The sequence below is a fragment of the Laccaria bicolor genome, genomic scaffold (assembly GCF_000143565.1).
Source record: "Laccaria bicolor S238N-H82 LACBIscaffold_4 genomic scaffold, whole genome shotgun sequence".
NCBI classification, from domain to species: Eukaryota; Fungi; Basidiomycota; class Agaricomycetes; order Agaricales; family Hydnangiaceae; genus Laccaria; species Laccaria bicolor.
This window is the reverse complement of record NW_001889875.1, coordinates 2552417-2573989: the sequence shown is the minus strand read 5'-3', so window position 1 is coordinate 2573989 and position 21573 is coordinate 2552417. Positions and strand designations below refer to the sequence as shown.

General features: G+C 39.2%; 6 protein-coding genes across 6 annotated transcripts; 3 read left to right on the top strand and 3 right to left on the bottom strand.

Annotated features, from left to right (window-relative positions):
* Positions 1-976: 976 nt before the first annotated feature.
* LACBIDRAFT_312122 (uncharacterized protein) lies at positions 977-3383 on the top strand (the record flags this gene model as incomplete). Its single annotated transcript, XM_001877229.1, has 3 exons — positions 977-2738; positions 2916-3107; positions 3160-3383. The coding sequence occupies 3 exons, from the start codon at positions 977-979 to the stop codon at positions 3381-3383; spliced, it is 2178 nt and encodes a 725-aa protein (XP_001877264.1).
* A 587-nt stretch (positions 3384-3970) lies between these two features.
* Positions 3971-4694, bottom strand: LACBIDRAFT_323892 (uncharacterized protein; the record flags this gene model as incomplete). The annotated part of the gene is made up of 4 exons (XM_001876787.1): positions 3971-3974; positions 4310-4368; positions 4414-4620; positions 4650-4694. The coding sequence occupies 4 exons, from the start codon at positions 4692-4694 to the stop codon at positions 3971-3973; spliced, it is 315 nt and encodes a 104-aa protein (XP_001876822.1).
* Positions 4695-9194: 4500 nt separating this feature from the next.
* On the bottom strand, positions 9195-10516 carry LACBIDRAFT_312119 (uncharacterized protein; the record flags this gene model as incomplete). The annotated part of the gene is made up of 4 exons (XM_001876786.1): positions 9195-9732; positions 9784-10174; positions 10232-10401; positions 10461-10516. 4 exons carry the CDS (start codon positions 10514-10516, stop codon positions 9195-9197), a joined length of 1155 nt encoding a protein of 384 aa, XP_001876821.1.
* A 163-nt stretch (positions 10517-10679) lies between these two features.
* On the bottom strand, positions 10680-11274 carry LACBIDRAFT_312118 (uncharacterized protein; the record flags this gene model as incomplete). Its single annotated transcript, XM_001876785.1, has 3 exons — positions 10680-10764; positions 10826-10946; positions 11013-11274. 3 exons carry the CDS (start codon positions 11272-11274, stop codon positions 10680-10682), a joined length of 468 nt encoding a protein of 155 aa, XP_001876820.1.
* A 250-nt stretch (positions 11275-11524) lies between these two features.
* Positions 11525-11847, top strand: LACBIDRAFT_312117 (uncharacterized protein; the record flags this gene model as incomplete). Its single annotated transcript, XM_001877228.1, has 2 exons — positions 11525-11580; positions 11640-11847. 2 exons carry the CDS (start codon positions 11525-11527, stop codon positions 11845-11847), a joined length of 264 nt encoding a protein of 87 aa, XP_001877263.1.
* Positions 11848-18710: 6863 nt separating this feature from the next.
* On the top strand, positions 18711-18926 carry LACBIDRAFT_312115 (uncharacterized protein; the record flags this gene model as incomplete). Its single annotated transcript, XM_001877227.1, has 1 exon — positions 18711-18926. One exon carries the CDS (start codon positions 18711-18713, stop codon positions 18924-18926), a length of 216 nt encoding a protein of 71 aa, XP_001877262.1.
* Between the last annotated feature and the right edge of the window lie 2647 nt (positions 18927-21573).

Genomic DNA, 21573 nt, shown 5'->3' with positions numbered 1-21573 from the left:
GCTACCACCTACATCAATGACAACATAGATAGGACTAAAAGCAAGTGATAACTAAGAAATAGTAGAGTAGACTGGCAAAGTCGTCAATGCTGAGCAGGCAGCTGATCGTGGGAAGAAATCACTTTCGTGGGAGAAAGTCAAATTTCAGCGTTACCGCGCTGAAAAAAGTCTCAAGATCCTGGGGAATAAACGAGTCTCTTCGTAAACTCAGAGGACTCGTAACTGAAATTACATGACTAATAGTCAGTGGTCAGTGGGTGACTGAAGTGGATTTTTGAGCATTGCTCTAATAACATGGCTGAAATCAACTTATATGACTAAAGTAGCAAGAGGCGTAGTATAGTGTTTGTCATTATTGTCTTTAGAGGGTCATGCAATGAAAGTTCTTATCTTTCCACTTGACTACTATCCAGCTTAAACGTGCTTGCAGCATTGTATACTTGCTCAGTCAAATGTACGAACATTTTCACATTTCACACAACTTCTATCGTCTTGGCCAGTCCAAACGTGCTTGTTGTGTCGTCTGGTGGATCATATCTTTGCTCAATCAATCAGGTGTCTCATTCGAACTGTACGCACAAGGCGCATCGTCTTGGCCAGTCCAAACGTGTCGCTCAATTTGTGCATAGTTCCTGCCACCGTTATATCCATCTTTCCGTCACCTAAACGTGTCAGGCCTCAGTTCATCTTCAATCGATCAGATAATGGATAGCTTCACCTAGTATGTCAGGATTTTGATTGATAAGAAGACTTGGACTCACGGATATTAGCAAACGTTCCCGTTTTCCGACTGCACGTACATTGGGCCGCTGCAGTGTATTCCAACAGTATTATCATACCTGGAGTAGCATTTTAGTTAAAGATGAACGCACGTATGTTCTATCCTATGCTCAACACTAATGGCCTTTCAATTGATCACTGTTACTATAGCCCAATTGATCATTCGCAAGGGCACTTGCAGTCTGTCAATGGTATAATGTTCTCTTCACCGAACTGTTCAGATACTGTTAGCGCTCCACGTCCCAGTCCTGATCGCGAGTCGAACAGCCTCGTCATCAATTACCACAACGATCTGTCCTCCTTGGTCAATGATCCTCAGTGGTGGACAGCAAATTTCGGTTGGCTGTCCTTTACACCTAAAAGGCCTTTCTTTGGTGGTGGTCTACTGGGGCGACTGGCAGACATATGTATTGAGGAAATCGAGGGAAAGTATTCAATGCCTGAAGACTTGATAAATAGCTGGACAAAGCTTGAATACATAATTCGCAGTGTCATCGTGATATTGGGGGGTGTGTACGAAATACCTTCTATCGGTCCTGCCTATCCTGCAGCCAGAGGATATCAGAGGCAACATGCTTATCGATCAGTAGCACATCGGGAAGCCCAAGCTTCTCATGATATATTTGTGCTGTGGATTGGCCTATTATCGTTCTTAATAGCAGGAGCAGATAGCTTATCACAAAAGGGCTATGAATGGCCTTCTCTTCTCGAGAATCATTTGCAATTCCATCCTGCCATTGCTGATTTAATTTGGGCATCTGACCTTGGCACGTTCTCACACGAAGTTCAGCGCATTGGAGCGTTTATCTATCTTACCAAAGATGACATCGAAAAGACTCACCAACCTTCTGTTCGCTGGCTAATCGCTCACAACATTCCGATCTGGTATCAATGGGACGTGGACGAAATAGAGTGGGCAAAGCATGACCCAATATTTGCTCAATTTGGTCCCCTGCAAAGTGGTGGAATACCAGAGTCATCTGCAAATCCTCTTGGCTCTCCTGCAACCACAGTCAAAACAATCACTTGGAGAGAATTCTTTGAAAGACGTGATGAAAATGGTCCCTGTCTTTTAAGTCTGGAGACAGCATTGGAGTGTGAAAGACACTTGAATCGAGAACGAAATCCACCCATAAAATCTGCAAAGGTTTTTGTATGGGACCGTGACCCTGAACTCCCTGGTCGAGAAGTCCTTGCTAGTGAACGTATCGAGACTTTGGAGGAATATGGCCCTGAACAGAAAAGATATGATTCCTACTGGAACGAATGGGATTGTTGTTTTGAATTTGGAAGGTTCCGTACTCCATCTCCAGATGAAATGGAAGATGAGCACATGGATATGGCCCCCTCTGCAGATCAACAAGCTTCTGAATATGATATTGATTTCATCCCTCATGAACAACGATGCCCAACCCCTCTACTTGATGATCTGTATGAGCAAACAGATGTACCCCCAGATATCTTTCAAGATGGCCCCCAGTCAACAATCGCCAGCTTAATTTCAGAAGTACAGGAGATCTTGACCCTTCACTATGGCATGGTTCTGCCAGATCTTAACCAAGCCAATCATAAGGAGGTTTCAGACAAAGAGAAGAAATTCTGGCTGCGGTGGATTGGAGTTTGTGAAGAGAAAAAGCTTGAATCTGTTGTTTCTCATTTCTGGCCAACTGCACGAGGCCATTTTTTTGTTGAATTTACATGTCAAATTCTCGAAGGGCAGCAAATCATCTCCGATCTTGAACTTCCAAAATCTTCTTCTTTTTGTGAACGCCTGGATTCTATTGCCTTGTACAGAAATTCTGACACCGATGTACCAGCGAAATGGCTCTATGTATTTTTATTCAATAAAGTCACAGTTCGCTGGAGGCTAGCTGTAACAACAGCCTCTGATGTGTTGCTGGTTTGCCGTCTTGATGCTCAATTTCTGGATGTAGATATTGCACGTTTCTTGGCATTACGTGGGATTCCATTCTGCACTTTGCTGACTGAGCTGCTTATGCCGCGCTCAATATTGTACCCCGATGTTGAGTTATTTCTTCCACAGTGTCCTGCTGGATACCACTTTACCAAATTGGATTATGAGGCATATCTGCAATGTTGATCACGAATTCTTCAATGTCCCCACGTACGGGCAGCTATCCTTCGTGGTGGTTTTTTGTGGCGATTGACAATTGGAAGTGTGAGCATAGATGAGTTGTTGGAAGGACCTGTTGGAGGAGGAAGCCTTCTTGTTGTTGACGATAGGAAAGGATATCCGCCACTTCTCGATGATAAGCTGACTCATAATGAAATGGACTGGATCTGTGGAATGTATGTGTGCTCAACAGGTATGTTTCTTATTAGAAACTCTTCACTTTCTGAATATTCTGGGAAATCAAGGAGTTGCCAAAGTATATTCCAACAAATCATGGTGGCCACCTTACAACATCTTTGACAACAACAATGCATGTGAAAGTTATGGTCACTGGATGAGATGTTGGAATCAACATATGTTAAATGCTTGCAAGATATTCGTTTGGGTGCAGCTCAACCTCTTACAGTATCAGATTGGAGGAATAATAAGCTCAAAGGACATAAGGAAACATGGGAACTCAAATCTATGAGGGAACAGCGAGCTATGGCCTTTTTTGATCATGCATAATAGTATACACGTGAGCAAAAATCAAAGAGAGTGAGAAGACATCCAAATTTGTGTACATATAGGTCACATGTTGTTATGAATATAAGCACTTGTTTGTCCAGTCACGTGAATGTTCAAGTTCAATTGCATAAGTTTTCCATTCTTCTTTCTTGATCTTACCATCATGTGTACTACACGAGCCATTGCTTTCTTCATTATGCCTCTTATCCTCATCAGCATATCCCTGATTTTCAACACACATCATTTGCTTGATGACTCCTGTCATCACTTCAAACCATATATAGAGATTGGAAACAATCCGAGCCTTTTGGCATTTTTTGCTCAACCAGCTGCATTGGTTGAGAGGCACAGCCTTTTGGCACAGCCTTTTGGCACAGCCTTTTGGCACTTGATACTCGACTTGTGCAAGAGGGCCATTGCAAGCATGGCAGATACGAGTCCTTTTTATATTCAGGAAGCTACAATTCAGCACCACAACATTCACATTTTTGATTATTTAGGAAACTAGTCATGTGACCACCTCCTGAAAGCCCATCAGATTTATACCCCTTAACTATATATATATAGTATTGCTATTTTACATTGGATAAAGTGTATATTTCCATTTACCTACAGAGAGTAATAAACGAGTCTCTTCGTAAACTCAGAGGACTCATAACTCTTAACCGTTTTTGATGAAACAAAAACCCAATAAAAGGTAATAAATGTGGTTACAAGGCTATGTAATGCATGTGACCGTTTAACCAGTTGCAACCAATCAAAACCGGTCTTTGAACGGTTTTAAAAGATTTTCCATCCAAGCATGCAAGATCATAATTCCACCAAGTTGGAACTTGTCAGGTGAGTGCCCTTCGCTGGCCATGTAACTCTTTATCTGCTGAAACCAACCTCTCAAACTTCTCTTTCAGAACAGCACTATCATGAACACAGCGAGCAAGGCCAGCAACCTGCATGATATTAAAAACTGCATAGGAGGTGGAAATGAAACTCACCTTTGGAAAAATCTGAAGAGCTACTTTTTCTTCTCCTGAGTCAATGATAATCCCATTGGCTTCCATTTGCTGAATTGCCTTCTCTCTCAATGTCTTTGCCACCTTTTCATTGTGTACTATTCGCCCCTCATCATTCTCTGCTTCATCTTCCTCAACATCTGCCTCTTCAATGACTGCAATCTCCTCCTCATCCTCTGAATCATCACCCTGTTCAAGAACAATTTCCTCTCCTTCACTAAAATCCTCAACCTCTCCTGCTCAACGAAATCCTGCACCCACATTCTTTGTACTCGCAGCAACTTTGACACTCTTCTTTCGCTTTGGTTTTTTGAAAAAGAAGGATATAAATATCTGTGAATGAAATGAGGCTGAGTTAATAAAATATTGAGAAATATATATAGCATTACCTTAGCAATCAAATTTACAATGTGAGCCAGACAGCGAAGCCGAGCATCTTCTCCCCAGAATGTTGGTATCATCCTAGGAAGTACCCTTGCTAAGGAATCACAATTTGATGCATTATCCATGCAAAGTGAAAACAGCTTGACCAAAGATCAGAAATTGGATAAATAGAGATCAAAGAAATGCACACCAGTTCAGTAAGACCAAAATGTTTCAAACAATCAAAAACAACCTGGGCTAAATACTCTCCATCATGCCTTTGTTTGAGGCTAAAAAGTGAGTCAGTTTAAACTAAGATGCTAACCAAGTTATTTATCCATACCGTATAAATTCCAGTATTGCACGATGAGTTGAACCATTCTGATACCAAACCACAACAAGCCCAAGATATGATGAGACAATTGGAGAGGTCCAACCATCAAGTACAAGGTGGATAGCACTGTTTAGTGACTGTCCTTTCATTAGCAACTTGAATTTATTGGATGAGAAAAAAAACAGTACCTTAAAGTAATTCTTGACATGAATTGACATATCAAGATAAATTTGATTGAGATCACAGCTGATCATGTTGGGACTCTGAGCTGCAGTTAAGCATTTGGACCTCCTTCAGATAGTCAGGATCAGAGACCATGTTAAATGGATGTGCACTGGTAGCACAGTGCTGTGCAAGTAGAGCTCGATGACCTGGTACAGAGTTATGAGTCCTTACGAGTTTACAAGTAAGACTCATTCTTTATCAACTGAGGACTTAGGCAAATTTTTCATTCATTGATTGATTTACCTTTCATCACCACAGGAACCTTTTCTCTTAAACAGAAAAGTAGCCATAAAATCAGGAAAAATGGCAAAAAATGTGTAGAAAATCAGAATATTGTTTAGTAAGTGAGGGAGGCTGTGTTCAGGGTTCAGGGCCCATATCCAAATATAGAAAGCAGTCTGAAAAATGGAAACAGATAGGCAGAGAAGCAGTGAAAAATAAGTGAAAAATGAGCATGGTATTCACCATTGTCATGATCATGAATGGGTTGTGTTCAGGGTTCAGTGTCCATGTCTAAAAATAGAACAAAGCCAAAATGTATAAAATGATTATAAAGTAAGCCAAAAAAGGGGAAAAAAATAGGAATGATATTTGTTGTTGTCATGATGTTGAAGGGGCTGTGTTCAGGGTCCATATCTAAATATAGACAGAGCAAAAAAACAAAAGAACTCAGAGAAAATAGCTGGAAAATGAGGAAAAAGTAACTTGTAGACAGTAATTTCTTTATCATTTTCTAGCTATATTTGGGTATATTCCCATATTTGGAAGTGTATCCTGGATCCTGAATACAGCCTCTCCAATAGTATAGCAACATTAAATATCAGAAATGTGATTATATCATCTGACTAGCCTTCTTTCTTATGCAGATATTGGTTAAAATACATGACTCTTTTCAAAAAGTGTCCAGTTTTTTCAGTATTTTGTGTTTTTCTCAATAAGGAATGATCTGTGTGACATTATTTTTATATATTTGTAAAGCTAAGCAAGGGGCTACAATTGTTGTTAATAAAGCTAAGTGAGAGGCTGTGTTTCTGGTACCATGGGAAAATTGACCCAAAAAGGAAATTAGTGACAGTTTTACAGAGCATGCTGTTATATTTCTCAATGTGGTCACAAAATTATGAGTCCTTACGAGTTTACGAGTAAGACTCATTCTTTATCAACTGAGGACTTAGGCAAATTTTTCATTGATTCATTGATTCATTTACCTTTCATCACCATGGGAACCTTTTCCCTTAAACAGAAAAGCAGCTATAAGATCAGGAAAAATAGCAACAAAATCAGCAAAAAATATCTAAAAAATCGGAATATTGCTTAGTAAGTTGGGGAGGCTGTGTTCAGGGTTCAGGGTCAATATCTAAATATAGAAACCAGCTAAAAGTTGCCAGAAAATCAGAAAAAAATACCCAAAAATTAAGAGTGATCTTCTCTGTTGCCATGATGTTGAAGGGGCTGTGTTCAGGGTTCAGGGTCCACATCTAAATACAAAACAAAGTAAAAAATGGCTAGAAATTTAGAAAAAAATAAGCAAAGAATAACAACAATATTCTTTGTTATTACAATGTTGAAGGGGCTGTGTTTAGGGTTCAGGGTCTATCTATATCCAAATATAGAAAATGTATTACATTATGAAATGTGATTATATCATGTGACTAGCATTCTTTCTTATTGCAATCTTGGTTATAATATATGCCTATTTTCAAAAAGTATCCAATTTTTTCAGTAAATGTGGGAATTTTGACCAAAAAAAGGAAATTAGCCACAAGTATATAGAGTATGTTGTTACAGATCACAGAATGTAACTAGTTATCTTCTTTTCTCAGATATATGCAAATAAGATGGTGGGAACATTTCACCATAAGTAGAAAAATAGTCATAAAATCAGAAAAAATTGCTAGAAAATTCAACAAAAAAAGGCTGAAAAATAAGAATAGTGCCCATGGTTGCCATGATATTGAAGTGGGTATGCTCAGGGCTAAATTAGAGTCCACAGGAAAGACTCATATATGCCATGCAAAGCACTGGCCCACACCCAGAAGTCATCGAAAGAATCATTGGAATCAAATGGATTTCGATGATTATGTAGGTCTGGCTCCCCATCGTCATAAAGAACATTGAGCATATCCACATCATCATTTATATGGTCAATATTTATTTGACATGCTTCTTCAATATCTTCATCACCGCATTCCATAGCACTGAAAGCCAGTGTTTCAGTTGATGATTCACACTCAAACACTTTAAATCATAGATTATTATATATATTTATTATTTTAATTGCATACCATGATTGTGGTTTTGTTGTCTTCCAAAAATATCTCCCATTGAATTGTACTTGAAAGTATCAAGCCAGGGTGGTTTTACAATGACAACTTCCATCAAGTTGGGTCTAGCGGTTGGTTGCCTTGCCTGTACGATGGCTTGGCTAGATTGGGAACCTAGATATTGAGGTCATGATCATCCTTTGATATTTAATTAAAGTATTCTCACCCTGTCCTGTTGGTTCCATTCTACTTCCATATATCGACAATGCTTCATAACTGTTGACCAAATAGGCCAAATGACCTTTGCCTTCAAAGTTCATCAGGAGTGGGAAATAACTGATAATTTTAAAATATATTCATGTTTCTTGGGTTTATTGGCATTACTGCCAGACTCTATTCTTGGTTGTTTATTGGCTTTACATGTAGAGATTAAATGAGAATACCAATATATCTAGATATGAAAAGTCGTACCTTTTGTTACTCCTTTACCCTTTCCTTGTAATGGCTTTCCTGGGCCTTTATAAAACTGGTTTCGAAGGGTGTCAAAAGCCGTGAGCCCATCCTCGTCCAACTCGTGGGTGTGGGCCAGTGCTTTGCATGGCATGTATGAGTCCTTTCTGTGGACTCTAAATTTAATTTTAGGAAATTGGTCATGTAATCACTTTATAATTTTCTGAGTTTTGTTCTATATTTGCAAATAGACCCTGAGCTCTGAGCCTAGCCATCAATATCATAGCAACAATGTGTGCTATTCTTATTTTTCCTTTTTTTTTTTTTTTTGATTTTATAGCAAAATTTCCCAATTTTATAACTATTTTTCTGTTTATGGTAAAATATTCCCACAGTCCTGTTTGCATATATCTCAGGAAAGAGGATGGTTAGTTATATTTTGTGACCTATAATAGCATGCTCTATATATCTGTGATGAATTTCCTTTTTGGGTTAAAATTCCCACAGTATAAGAAGCACAGCCTCTCACTTAGCTCCATAAACAACAATTGTAGCCCCTTTCCTTACCTTTATAGATATATATAAATAATGTCATGCAGACCATTCCTCATTGAGAAAAACACAAAATACTGAAAAAATTGGACACTTTTTGGAAATTGTCATGCATTTTTGACCAATATCTCAAAGAGCAAGAAAGCTGGTCTCAAGATATAGTCACATTGCATGATACGACAATGTTTTTACATAGTTGTCTTGATTTTCCATATTTGGATATGGACCCTGAATAATGGACACAGCCCCTTCAACACCATGGCAACAGAGAAGATCACTCTTAATTTTTGGGTATTTCTTTCTGATTTTCTGGCAACTTTTAGGTGGTTTCTATATTTAGATATTGACCCTGAACCCTGAACACAGCCTCCCCACCTTACTAAGCAATATTCCGATTTTTTACATATTTTTTGCTGATTTCTTTTGCCATTTTTCCTGATTTTATGGCTGCTTTTCTGTTTAAGGGAAAAGGTTCCTGTGGTGATGAAAGGTAAATTAATCAATCAATCAATGAAAAATTTGCCTTATGTCCTCAGTTGATAAAGAATGAGTCTTACTCATAAACTCGTAAGGACTCATAATTGAGATGGAATAAATCTGCTTTGATCTTCAAGATGGTCAAACCATCTGTTCCATCTTCCATGTCTCTTATGTTCCACTTGTTCATCAAGAATCTGACTGTTCAATGTGGAAATTTCTGTTATAGGATGCAGTGAAGATGTGGATGGTTTGCAAGGTAGTGTAGTTGATTGTTCAGTACCATTTGGATCGGCCTCGGCACTGAAAGGTGTATCATCATAGACACATGATGGCACATCTACACCCCATGTTGATGAATCTTTGCAAGGTATATCAACGACAATCCCATCCTCTGTACCCACCCAAGGGCCTAAGGAATACTGCTTCCCATCATTATCAATGAATGAGAATGCACTTAAAAATGTTGTGGAGTCTATGTGGGCTCCAAGCATTCGAGAAAGTTGACCAAGCAGAAAAGCGCAAAGCTGTAGTAGCAAGCACACAAACAACCAAAAAAGAGATTTTCTTTCCATTATGACGATACCATCAGATGCCCAATTTGCATAGTTCGAGGTAGGTGGCCGCTGTGAATTCCTTTGAAAAATTTATTATTAATGTGTCTCTCATAGTAATAAAAATCCTTACATTTGTGAAGTGATCTCTGGCCCAAGCATCAACAGACCATCTTGCTGAGCTCGTCCAGGTAATGACGCAAGAGGATATATATATGTGCCTGCAGCAGATATCATAGCTTTTGGTGGGTAACAGACTGTCATGCAGTGGATTGCATGATCTGCAGGTTCTATGCCCCAAGGTGCAATTGGTGGTGTTCCACCATGTTTCCATAAACCAGAGAAGCACATGACAAATAGTGACTCCAACACAAAATAGCACCCAAACCCTAGAAGATGAAACCGTCTGGGTTCATATTCTTCTGGCAACCATGAATTTGCCACCATGCATGTGCATGAGCCTCTGGAATCACACTTATCAGTATGTCCTATTCCAAAACCACCCATCCCAGGTAACCCTTCATCTGTGTCATGATAAGTTGATTAGTTATCATTGGTTTTATGAAAAAGTTTTGGCCTACCTTCGCATTCTTCTTGCCTAACCGCAGGAGCCAAATTAATTTGATGAGCAGGTGTTATAATATTTTCATTGGAGCCCACCCGAGGCATATTCATAACCTTGGCATTCAAGGTGACCGCCTCAATATATTTTTTTGGCACAAACATCTTCAAGGATTCCATAGCAACTTGCCTGTGTATCTTGTATAGATTTAACGAAAAAGAACAACATATAACCAAATAGTCACTCACTTTGACAGATCGCTTCCAACCAATGAGGTCATCACTCCATTCAGATTCCTCCTCATCTGTATAAATTTTCCCTTGCGCTGTTGGACCTACTAAGCCCCTGCTATGTTGATGGGTACACATTGTCGAGTAGCAACAAGTTCCCTTAACACCCTTGACACCGGTGTGTTCAATTGCTGCACCTCCAATGTACTTGCCTTTGTCATTTTTGGTTGGCAGATTTCATGTCATTTCTTCCAGTTTCCCGAGTATAATCTGTTGTACAGCATATAATTCTTCAACATATGATGGATTTAGAAGATGTTTGCTAACAAAACATTAATATGAGTTTTATTCATCGTGTTGACAATAATACAATTTCAACTTACCCCGCAAAACCCCAGCAATTGACAACATCATACTCCGGCATCTGAAGACCTGTGTCGGGATGCTGTGGGCAATTTAGAGCCCGAGTGTAGATCACCGTTCCATCCCCCAAATGAAGGAGACCTGTGATATTTGGTATCAACTTTTAACATGAATATATTACACGAAATAAACTTGGAGGTAACTTGCCATGCTCATCCATGTAAGCATTTGGGCCCAAAGGAATACCTAAAGTATCCTCCCAGTCCGCCAATCTTCTCAACACAGCAGGGTCTGTATCTATCACATAAACTAATATATGTTTGGTCACTTTGACCACCTGCATATTGTGCACAAGCGGATGTGAAGAGACTTCGTAGAGATAAGGAAAGTGATCATCACAGTGTTTGTCATAGACAAGACGACTGTTATCTACAACAAAACATTTATCCTTGGGACCATCAGCCCGCATGTACTCAGTTTTGTCCAGCAGATAGAGCTTCGGCATCTAATTTGGATATTTAGTTGACAGCACACATAAGACATGACCCACTCACAATGAAAGGAAAGGTAACATCACTGTGTCCAGGTGGGGGGAAAGGAAGAAAGGGGGGGGGGGGGGAAAGACCCCATCTGATGCAAAGGGTCTGCCCTAAAGATCTCACAAACCATAAAGGCACCATCAAGGGTCTCGGAGATTTGTTGCTTCGAGTGGCCTTTGGATGACGCACATTCGTTTCCCATCAATGCGATTGGGAAACAACTTTACCCCTGGGAGGTGTGTGTATTCTTGTTTTTATAGATTGAACTTACCTACTCACTGATTAGTTTGAATAGATGTGCAGAATCTGCACTTGCAGTTCTCTCCCAACGGCCTCACAGCCCTCATCGCCCCCGCATACTGTGCTGGAGTAAATCCAGTATTTTACAGCCAGCCCTGATGTCGTCAACACCACCATCAACATCGTCAACAATGTCATCCAAACCCCACTTGCTTCGTCTGCCGCGGGCGTTGGCTGGTCTCCACCCCCTCAGCTTTGTTTAACCCAACTAACTCATCGCCATGGGACGTTGTTTAGACACCAAACGACATTCCAAACTCCCCTGCTTTGTCTGCCCCACCCCATCTGTTTTCATGCTGAACGATGTTCCAAACCCACCTACTTTGTCAACATTGTCGCCGTCCCCAGCCCCGACATCATCAATGCCGCTACATGTTGACGACATCAACAATGTTGTGAACGCTGCCATCAACATCGTTGACAATGCTGCTGCACGTTGACGATATCAACAACATCATCCAAACCCCACTTGCTTCGTCTGCCGCAGGCGTTGGCTGGTCTCCACCCCCTCAGCTTTGTTTAACCCAACTCATCGCTGTGGAACATTGTTTACACACCAAACGACGTTCCAAACTCCCCTGCTTTGTTTCCCGCCCACCCCATCACCATGGCACATTCACAACATGGCCCCTTGTTTGTGTTTCTTCCTGGTTATCTTATTACAGAGCACCTACTGTATCATACTTTTTTGTATTGAAAGAGCAAGTTGAACTTTATTATGTAATTATCATAGATAAGTCAAATGCCACTCGCAATTGAACCTTGGCTCGCAAACTCACCACAGAATGACTGCTTCATTGATCCTCTGTACAAACCTTCAAGCCCAGTGTGATAGAGTCTTGGTTATACCAAACCTGTTGTGGGTTCAATATTTGCTTTCTCAAACACAATAAGGTCTTGATTATTACAAACTTATCATCAATGGACTCCATTGAGGTCAGAAAATCTAGTTGCTAAACACTACATGGACAATCCATCTCTATAAGTGTTGCGATTTTCGCATATTTCACCATACTCAATTCATCATGCACTTTAGTGTTACACCTTGGGACATGGCTGCTCCCAGTGCACCCTGGCGTGAGCCTTATTTTCCAGAGTTGCACAGCACCACAGCTGAAAATGAAAATGCATGCATATTTGTTAACAATTGCACTCCATCTTTACTAACTAGTATCAACCCTAACCCTAACTTGGTGGTGTAAGTCTTAACCCTAGCTTGTGGTCAACCCTAACCCTAACTTGATGGTGTAAGTCTAACTTTGGTAAACATTGTAGTCAACCTTAACCCCAGCTTGCAGTGAACACTAACCTAGCGAACCTTAACTCTAACTTGGTAGTCTAATCTAATTGTTGTAGTCTTTTCTACTCTATCAGTAGACTTTGTATTCTAACCCTAGCTTGTACTCAGTCAGTGTCAGTTTCCCTTTTAGGGCATACACCTTCCTTTTTTGGTCATTTTTCCCACAATACAATAATTGTAGCCCTTTCTTTTAGCTTTCTAAATGTGTTGAAATTATCTTGTTTGGTTTTGTATTCATAGAGAAAAATGCAAAAAACACAGGGCTCAGAACAATCTTTTACATAATATCTCCACAATGGGAGTACTTTAAAATATAATTTGACCAGATTCAGTAAGCTACAGTGTAGGGCTACAACTTTTAATTGGTCATGTGACCAACATCCCAACATTCCATTGGATCGACCCTGATGGGTAGAGACATCTTTATCTTGTTTTTCTTCCATTTTCATCAAACTAGCTGAGATTTCCTTTTGTGAAGTGTACTCTGAAAGCAGTTCCTAGCATTTTCTCAATCTCCAAGCTCATCATTGGAAGCAGCAAGCTCCTTACAGCCCCTCTAGATACTGTAGGCCAAAGCTGCCTAGTCTGGCAGTTGCTAGCTGTGATGCTAGGCAACTACCCATAACTACTGGCTTAAACATGTTATATCAGTGCTTGAATATATCTGCAGAGGCTGGAAAAGGTGAAAAAATAGCTCAGAGTTTTTTATAGAGTAAGGACCCCAGACACTCCTGTGACTCTGGAGGAAAAAATATATACATGACATAAAAAAGATCTTTTCAGAACAAGAGAAAAGATCTTTTGTGTGACAGTGGATAAAAAATAATATGTGACAATGAAAAGATTTTTTTGCAGTCAGGGAAAAGATCTTTTAGTGTGACAGTGGACAAAAATAAATATGTGACAATGGGATATTAAAAGGATAATTCTGATTGTGTGACAGTGGACAAAAATATATACATGACAGGAAAAAGATCTTTTTGTATGCAGGGAAAGGATCTTTTGGTGTGACAGTGGACAAAAATTAATACGTGACAGAATCATTCTGAAAGGATCTTTTGGTATTCAGGGTCCCAAAAGATTCATCCACCACCTTACAGTAATCTTAGCCAGGATCATTTGCCATTTTATCCCAGCTAGTGGTTAGTACTTGGAGGTTGACTGAAGTGTTTCTCAGCTACTTCTATCAATGTCGAGTGTGTGTTTAGCTGAGGCTGCATTCTCCTGTCGCATCTCTGCAACCGGCTATCTCCTCAAACCACTTGCTCTCTCATGTGCCTTCAGGCATGGAGTCTACTTGGTTATGTGAAGGATAAGGATGTGCTCTCAGTTATGCGACTGCCTGAGACACACCAATGTGATTGTTGATGTTGTCAAACCTCCATGCAAGAAAGCAAAAGTGGAATAATGTTCTATATGCTGTCATATTTAGCTCTTGTTATATGTCATGTGCACCTTGTACAATATTCTCACCATCATCTTGCAATTAATATTGTTCATTGCTATTCTTCTTTTCAAAATTTGTGAACCTAAATACTTTGCATCCAAGCTTGTCATTGTTTGGCAGCACAATTTATCACAAATATTTATTACATTCCATTTTACTCCTCATGCACATCAACGTCTTTATTCATCCAAACCTTCAATTTTTTGATATCTATTATGCATCAAGCATGGAATATTGCAGAAGTGAGATCATTGATCTTCACACAGGTTGATTCACTTTGCGATCTGGTGCAATTAGCTGCTACTTGCAAAGCTTTTACAAAACCTGCCACTCTAGAATTATTGGAAAAGCAAACAAGCATTGTTCGTCTGAAAACATTGATCCCTCTAGATGCTCCAGCCCTTGCACCTGTTTGTATTCTCATTTTATTTTTGTTACTTGGATTACTCATTTACACTACTAGAATTGGGCTGCCTTCAATAAAGTTGCTGGCTCTATGACTGCTATTAGTCACAATCAATCTAAAGGCATCATTCAAGACACAGCTGATGTCCGAAAGTTTGCATTGTCTGTTTGTTTGGCTGTGGAACATAATCTGCTTCCCAGAGACATGTTTAAGCATCTCACTACTCTATTGTTGTCCATAACACCCAACTGGCCTCTCTCCAACTTCTTACCATTCCTGTTGGCTTCACCTAATCTTTACCATCTGGTATTATCTTGCCTTGGGTTCTCTGAGGCAGATCCTAAGTTTCAGGATGCTATGGCTAGTCTTCTGGACAATTGTCCCCTCACTTCAGTCACCCACCTTGAACAAGCTATTAGCCTTGAAACATATGGGTATATATCCAGGCTAATAGGTTCCTTGGCCGTTTATTTTTTTGCCTCTGGAGGAAAATATATTATTGCATTGGGCAAAAATATTTGACCTTCAATATTGTGACTGGAAATATTTGGGTTGATATATTGCATTGAAAAATATCCTAGCCATCTGAAAGTGGTCGGAAATGTTTGAAGCATGTTAGAGTGGTAGGAAATATTTGAAGTGTTTCAGACTGGCTGGAAATGTTTTAGCTATGTCACACTGCTGAAAAATGTTTTGGTCATGTCACACTGCTAAGAAATGTTTGAGCCATGTCACACTGCTGAAAAATGTTTTGACCATGTCACACTGCTCAGAAATGTTTTAGCCATGTCACACAGGCAAAAATTTTCCTGCCAGTGTCACGGAGTATCTGGGGTCCTAGTTTTTAAAAAAAACTTCAACAATTTCTGACCATTCAAACTTTTATCTTCTGGATTCAACTTTTCTACAAAATTTATCATAAAGATAATGTTGGTCCTAAACTTGCCCTTTTACTTTTATATTGTATTTTTATTATAGAAACAGCAGATTATATATTGCATGCAACTGTATCTATTGGTATTCAGCTATTTGCTATATAGTTATAGCCTCTAAATTCTGCTTCATCAGATAATAAAGGTTTTTACTGACTGCTCTTATATTGAGTTTATATTGGTAATTGCCTATAATAGACTAGCCCTACTTACTGAATCATTACTGTTGTCTATTATTCATGCAAATTACCAGAGGTAAATATGGCTGATGTGCAAGCCATATTCTTCACTGCAGTAAACCTATGTTTCTGAAAACTAGAGAGAGTTCTGGGGATTGTTACATTTACTATGCTAGCTATATTTTCTCACTCCCATAGAGGTATGTTCCTGAGCACTGGAGAGTTCTGAGGATTGTCAGAGTCTGATGTTTCATGTAAATGTATATGTGGTGTATTTGTGTTTGTTGACTATAATGACATATTAAATATCTTCTTTGAACACCATCATGACTGCCAGTACTTTACTGTGCCTCACCTATTTCTGCAGAAATGGCTAGAATCCTACAAAATTCTGATCTCTCTATTAGAAATACTTGAATTTTGTTTTTTAGATATGGATTTTAGACCTTGACAACAGTACCCAACAAGAAGTCCTATTTTTTCTCATTTTTACCATATTTTATAAATGATCTTCATTTAAAATAGTAATATTTCTCATTCGAAAAGGCAAAATGGACTCTGAAATCAGACCTGCAATATTATGACCACCAGTAATTACCATCTACATTGTCCCCAATGTTACTCTCATTTTATTGCGATTTACTGGGTATATTTGCACAAATTACCATATTTGGAAATATGCACAGGTCATGTCCACCATGCACCCACATTGTCAATAACAATATTCCTGACAATAGTCTATTATTTTCCTCTTTTGGCTCTAATTTTCTGGATATATTTTTATGATTTACTATATTTGGAAATATGCACAGACCAAGTAAACAGTGCACCAAGATCTATTTACATCACATGATTTTTTTTCATTTCTCTAATTATATTTGTATTAATTACTATATTAACAAATATGCACAGGCCATGTATATACCCAATATCGTCAACAATGGGTCCATTTTCTTATTTTTCTGGCTATCTTTGTATCAATTACTATATCAGAAAATGTGCACAAACTATGTTCATAGTATGTCAATATTGTCAATAATAGTACATTATTTTTCTGTTTTTCTTCTAATTTTCTGGCTATATTTTCGTTAATTACTATACTTGGAAATATGCATAGACCAAGTAAACAGTACATCAAAATTATCACATATTATTTGAATTTTTATTTATTTTTCTGCCTATATTTATGTTGATTACCATATTGGAAAATGTGCACAGACCCTGTATATTGTACCCCAATATTTTTAACATTAGTTTATTATTTTTATTTTATTTTTCTGATTTTCTAGCTTTATTGAATTTCCTCTATTATTTTTTCTTTTTCTCTTCAATTTTTCATGTGGAAATGCAATACTTACTTTATTTTGCAATTGTAGTAGCCACACTATTCTGGTGTAAATACTAGATAAGTGCCAAAATCTTTGCTGGCTATCACATGATACATCATATGGTATGTCACATGATCAGACCATTTGAGGGCGAACTTGGCCATATCTATGGGGGGAGGTGCATCAGTTCCATCACCCATCACCTCCGTCAACCTCAGGTATTCCATAACCAGGTATTGCCTGGTCCTGCCTTCCTCGCTGCTGTCGCCTTGATGAAAGCCTGGCTATCAGTGTAACTGGTAACAGTTGACTTTCCCACCTCTGGTTGGCTCTGTAACATCCAGGCAGCAAGGATGGAGCCAACCGCTTCTCCTTCGTATGTAGTGTGCTCCTTGAGAGACCCTAAATGAAAACATAAGACTCTTTCTGGTTCCTCAGCCCCCTTCCTATATAAGACTGCAGCTGCTCCCACTCCTCCCTCATATCCTGATCCATCGGTGTAAATCTTGATGTCTGAGACGTCCGCTGCTTCTTCCTTGATGGAGGTTTCCTTTGAATCCGCGATCGTCGCCATGAATGTTCTTTTGTACGTTGGTGGGCGTGTGTCTGGCCTGATCGTTTCTAAACGCTTCGGTTTGACCTTGAAGCATTGGATAAGTTTTTGAAGAGGGGCAAGGTGTGTTTTTGCAGGTGATTTGCTGTATCCCCAGATTACGTTCCAAAGGGGGTGGCTGCGTGGTAAGGTAGCTGTCCGGATTATCACTGAGTGACATATGCATTCGAGCATCAGATTCGCCGGTAAGACCCCGGCATGCGCATCTAGCAGGTCATTCGGCGAAGTCCATAGTCCCCCTGTTATCGCCAGTGTCACTATTTGCTGTATCTTACCCATAGCCTTCTGTGCTCTCACCGACCCATAAATGAACCTTATCTTCATTCTATTAAACATTGGTATGGGTATGGGTGCCCTTGTCAAGCAACGATGGCAGTTGTGCCTTCCATTCAATATGGGGGTGGAAAGATTAGCACAAACTTGAGTGAAATAAAAAATTACATCACTCCATACAGTCTAGAGCTACAGAATGCGACCTTGGATAATTATAAATACATTGGCTAGTTTGTGCTTCAAGCTGCTCAGGCTGAGTTACGTAAAAACCCTGAACTGCTTATATGTTATATGCCATTGGAATTATTAGAGGGAAAAATATCATTGGTTCAAGCGAAATCCATTGCAAAGATGCACAATGTTACAATATCAAGCAAATCTCCAGTTGCAGAGGTCTTGGAGGTTTTAACAGCACATATGTGTTCCTCATGATGTTCTCAATTTTATACATTGTTTGCTCTGGAGAAACCAGCTTTGACATCTTCTGAACGTCAAGCTAAGTGGTACAAGGGTCTCAGTAAAGCAGACAAGAAAAAAATCATTAAAAAAAAGTACATTAAGTTTTTAAAAGGTCCAACATGTAAAATTATGAGAAGTAAAGAGAATAAGTCTGACACTGATTTCCCACCTAAACCACCCTCTAAGAAATTAATTCATAAAATAATTAGTGGATTCTGTGAAGACACACTCCCTTCCAAACTTCTTGAATCTGGATGCACAGTTTGTGGTCAGCTAACAAAATTATTGGACATGTTAAAACAATCTGATACCTCAAGTAACTTAGAGGAAATCTATGAGGAATGAGTTGATGAAGACATTGAGGAGGCTTATGCAGCAGACCTAGGAGATATATATTATTTAATCAATTCATGTCTAGTGGTGATGCAAATTCCAGGACAGAGACACTGATTGAAGAGCATAGTTCATTGATCAAGGACTTGATTCATCTATGGGCCTTGGTGGGATATCCAATAAGCTGGAAGGGTGGTGCTGTAGCGTGTACAACATATACCAAGGTGTTGGCCAGAAAAGTCATAATCCCTTTAACATAACATTATCATTCACTGCTATTCAAAACATAAGTCACAATCCCTGAAAAGCAGCAGGTTGTTTGAAGGATCAAGTTAAAGCTGCTAGGTTCAACTACAAAAATTCAGGCTCCTGTTCCACTTTCACCATGCTTATGTTGTACTCAAACTCTTTTGATCAGCATGGTTTTACAGTTGAGTGCAAAAAGAATGAAGGTTGGTTCACTTTTCTGGTTCTTTCTAAGAATCTATTGTACCTCAAATGTATTTGTGTATTCTTTTACATTATGTAGTTGTGTTACACTTCCCTTGGTATGGACTAATTTCAGTGAAAGCTGGAGCCTTGAGAAGGTTTTTATTCTGGAGGCCATTTTTGGCATCTGAAAAAAAAAATATGTGCTAACTGGGGAGGTAGCCAGAACATACCTCTGGTCAACCTAAATGAGCCTATCAAAGAATCAGTCAAAAATACTGGGCAGTTAGGTCGTAGAGGCTTTGGAAAATGGCTTGTTTTGTCTAAAACAGGCCAAAAATGACCAAAATAGCACAAAATGACCATTTTCTGGAGGCTCTACAAGCATAACCACTCAGTATTTTTTAACTAATTCTTTGATAGGCTCATTCAGGTTGACCAGAGGTATGTTCTGGCTACCTCCCCAGTTAGCACTTTTTTTTTTTTTTCAGATGCCAAAAATGGCCTCCAGAATAAAAACCTTCTCAAGGCTCCAGCTTTCACTGAAATTAGTCCATACCAAGGGAAGTGTAACACAACTACATAATGTAAAAGAATACACAAATACATTTGAGGTACAATAGTTTCTTAGAAAGAACCAGAAAAATGAACCAACCTTCATTCTTTTTGCACTCAACTGTAACCTTCCCCATGACAGGGATATAGCAGACTTTTTCAACAACTTCCTGCCCAAACTACAGACACCATCATGTGCAAAATGGGGGTACCTTGTGAGAGACACCCAATATATGCCCATGGATGGGGTAGACAGACAAAGTGCTTAACAGCTGCTGATAGGTAGGACCCCAGAATGCTTCAAAAGCCAATCACATTGTTTACTTTCAATACAGACCTGACCCCAGCTAGTGATGGTAGAACCTACACCATGCAGTGGCAGTATTTCATAAGAACTGTTCAAGAAGAGCAATTGAGCTTCCTTAGAAGAACATCCTGGTCAGATTCTCAGCTGCTATGTTTTGGGGCTACTCAGCCATCATTTTGCTAGACATATTCAACAGGAATTTCTTGGGAACAAAACAACCCTAAGAGAGACCTGTTTATACATGAGACTGGCTCCTCTCAGTGTGAGCATCACAGTTGTTGATTGTAAACAGTCTCTAGGATGTGTAAGTGGTCCCTATGATGTGCAAGCAGTCCCTAGGATGCACAAAGAACCACCTAAGCCAAAAGGTAGAATAATTGAAAAGTTATATTCTTAGCCAGTGCATCCTATATATGATACAGTATGGGAACTGTACTAATCATGCCATGATCACATTGATGCTTCAATCCTACCATCCAGTCCTCAAGCCCTGGGTTGGTTACAAAAAGAAATTTGAAAATAAAGGAGGCTGCAAGAAATTAGAAGATCAATTCAAAGCATTCAAATAAGCTCCACATATCCCACAAGTTGCACCAACTCTGAAATCCTGCAGGTTGCACTGGCCACTAATGCAGTAAAATATTTACCATTTGAATTGAGGGTAACAATTGGGATAATATTTTCAAAGATCACAAGTGAGTCAGTTTTATTCTCAGAAAGTTGAATGTCTGATTCTCACATTTAGAAAAGGACACATTCAGAGAGAGGGGCATGTGGAATGTATAATGTGTAACCACATGGCTATTTTCCACTAAAATTGATTGGGGTAATATTTTTCAATAGCAAAAAAGTTGTATAGCAACCTTTCACATTTTCAAATGGATACACTGGTATAATGGGATGGAGGCCCAATAAGGAGATTATTTGCCAGCATATCTCCTTATATAGTAGAATGGTCCTAGTGGAGGAAAAGAATCTTACTGTGACTTACCCAATAAGGCAAATTTCCTTTTATATACTTAGGTGGTGCATCCCACTGTCATGAATTTTTAATATGGTACAAACTGTACAGCTCCAAAAATGTATGAAGGTGCACAGGGGTAAATCCTGTTTATTGCCCACCATCTCTGTGCTGTGGATGATATGGCCATGATGCCATCCTTCCTCACTCATCCTCCTGCTACCCATGTTCAGCATTTTTAGGCCACTCAGTAACTGGGTTATCTTAATAAAGTCCTGGTTTGGTCAGGTTTACTGTACTATTTCATTCAATTTGGCAGGGCCTGTGATGTGTTACTGCCCAGCCGAAATTTTAATTTTAGCACTTGCAAAATTTGGCCATGAGAAGGCCAAAATTTCGGCAGTATG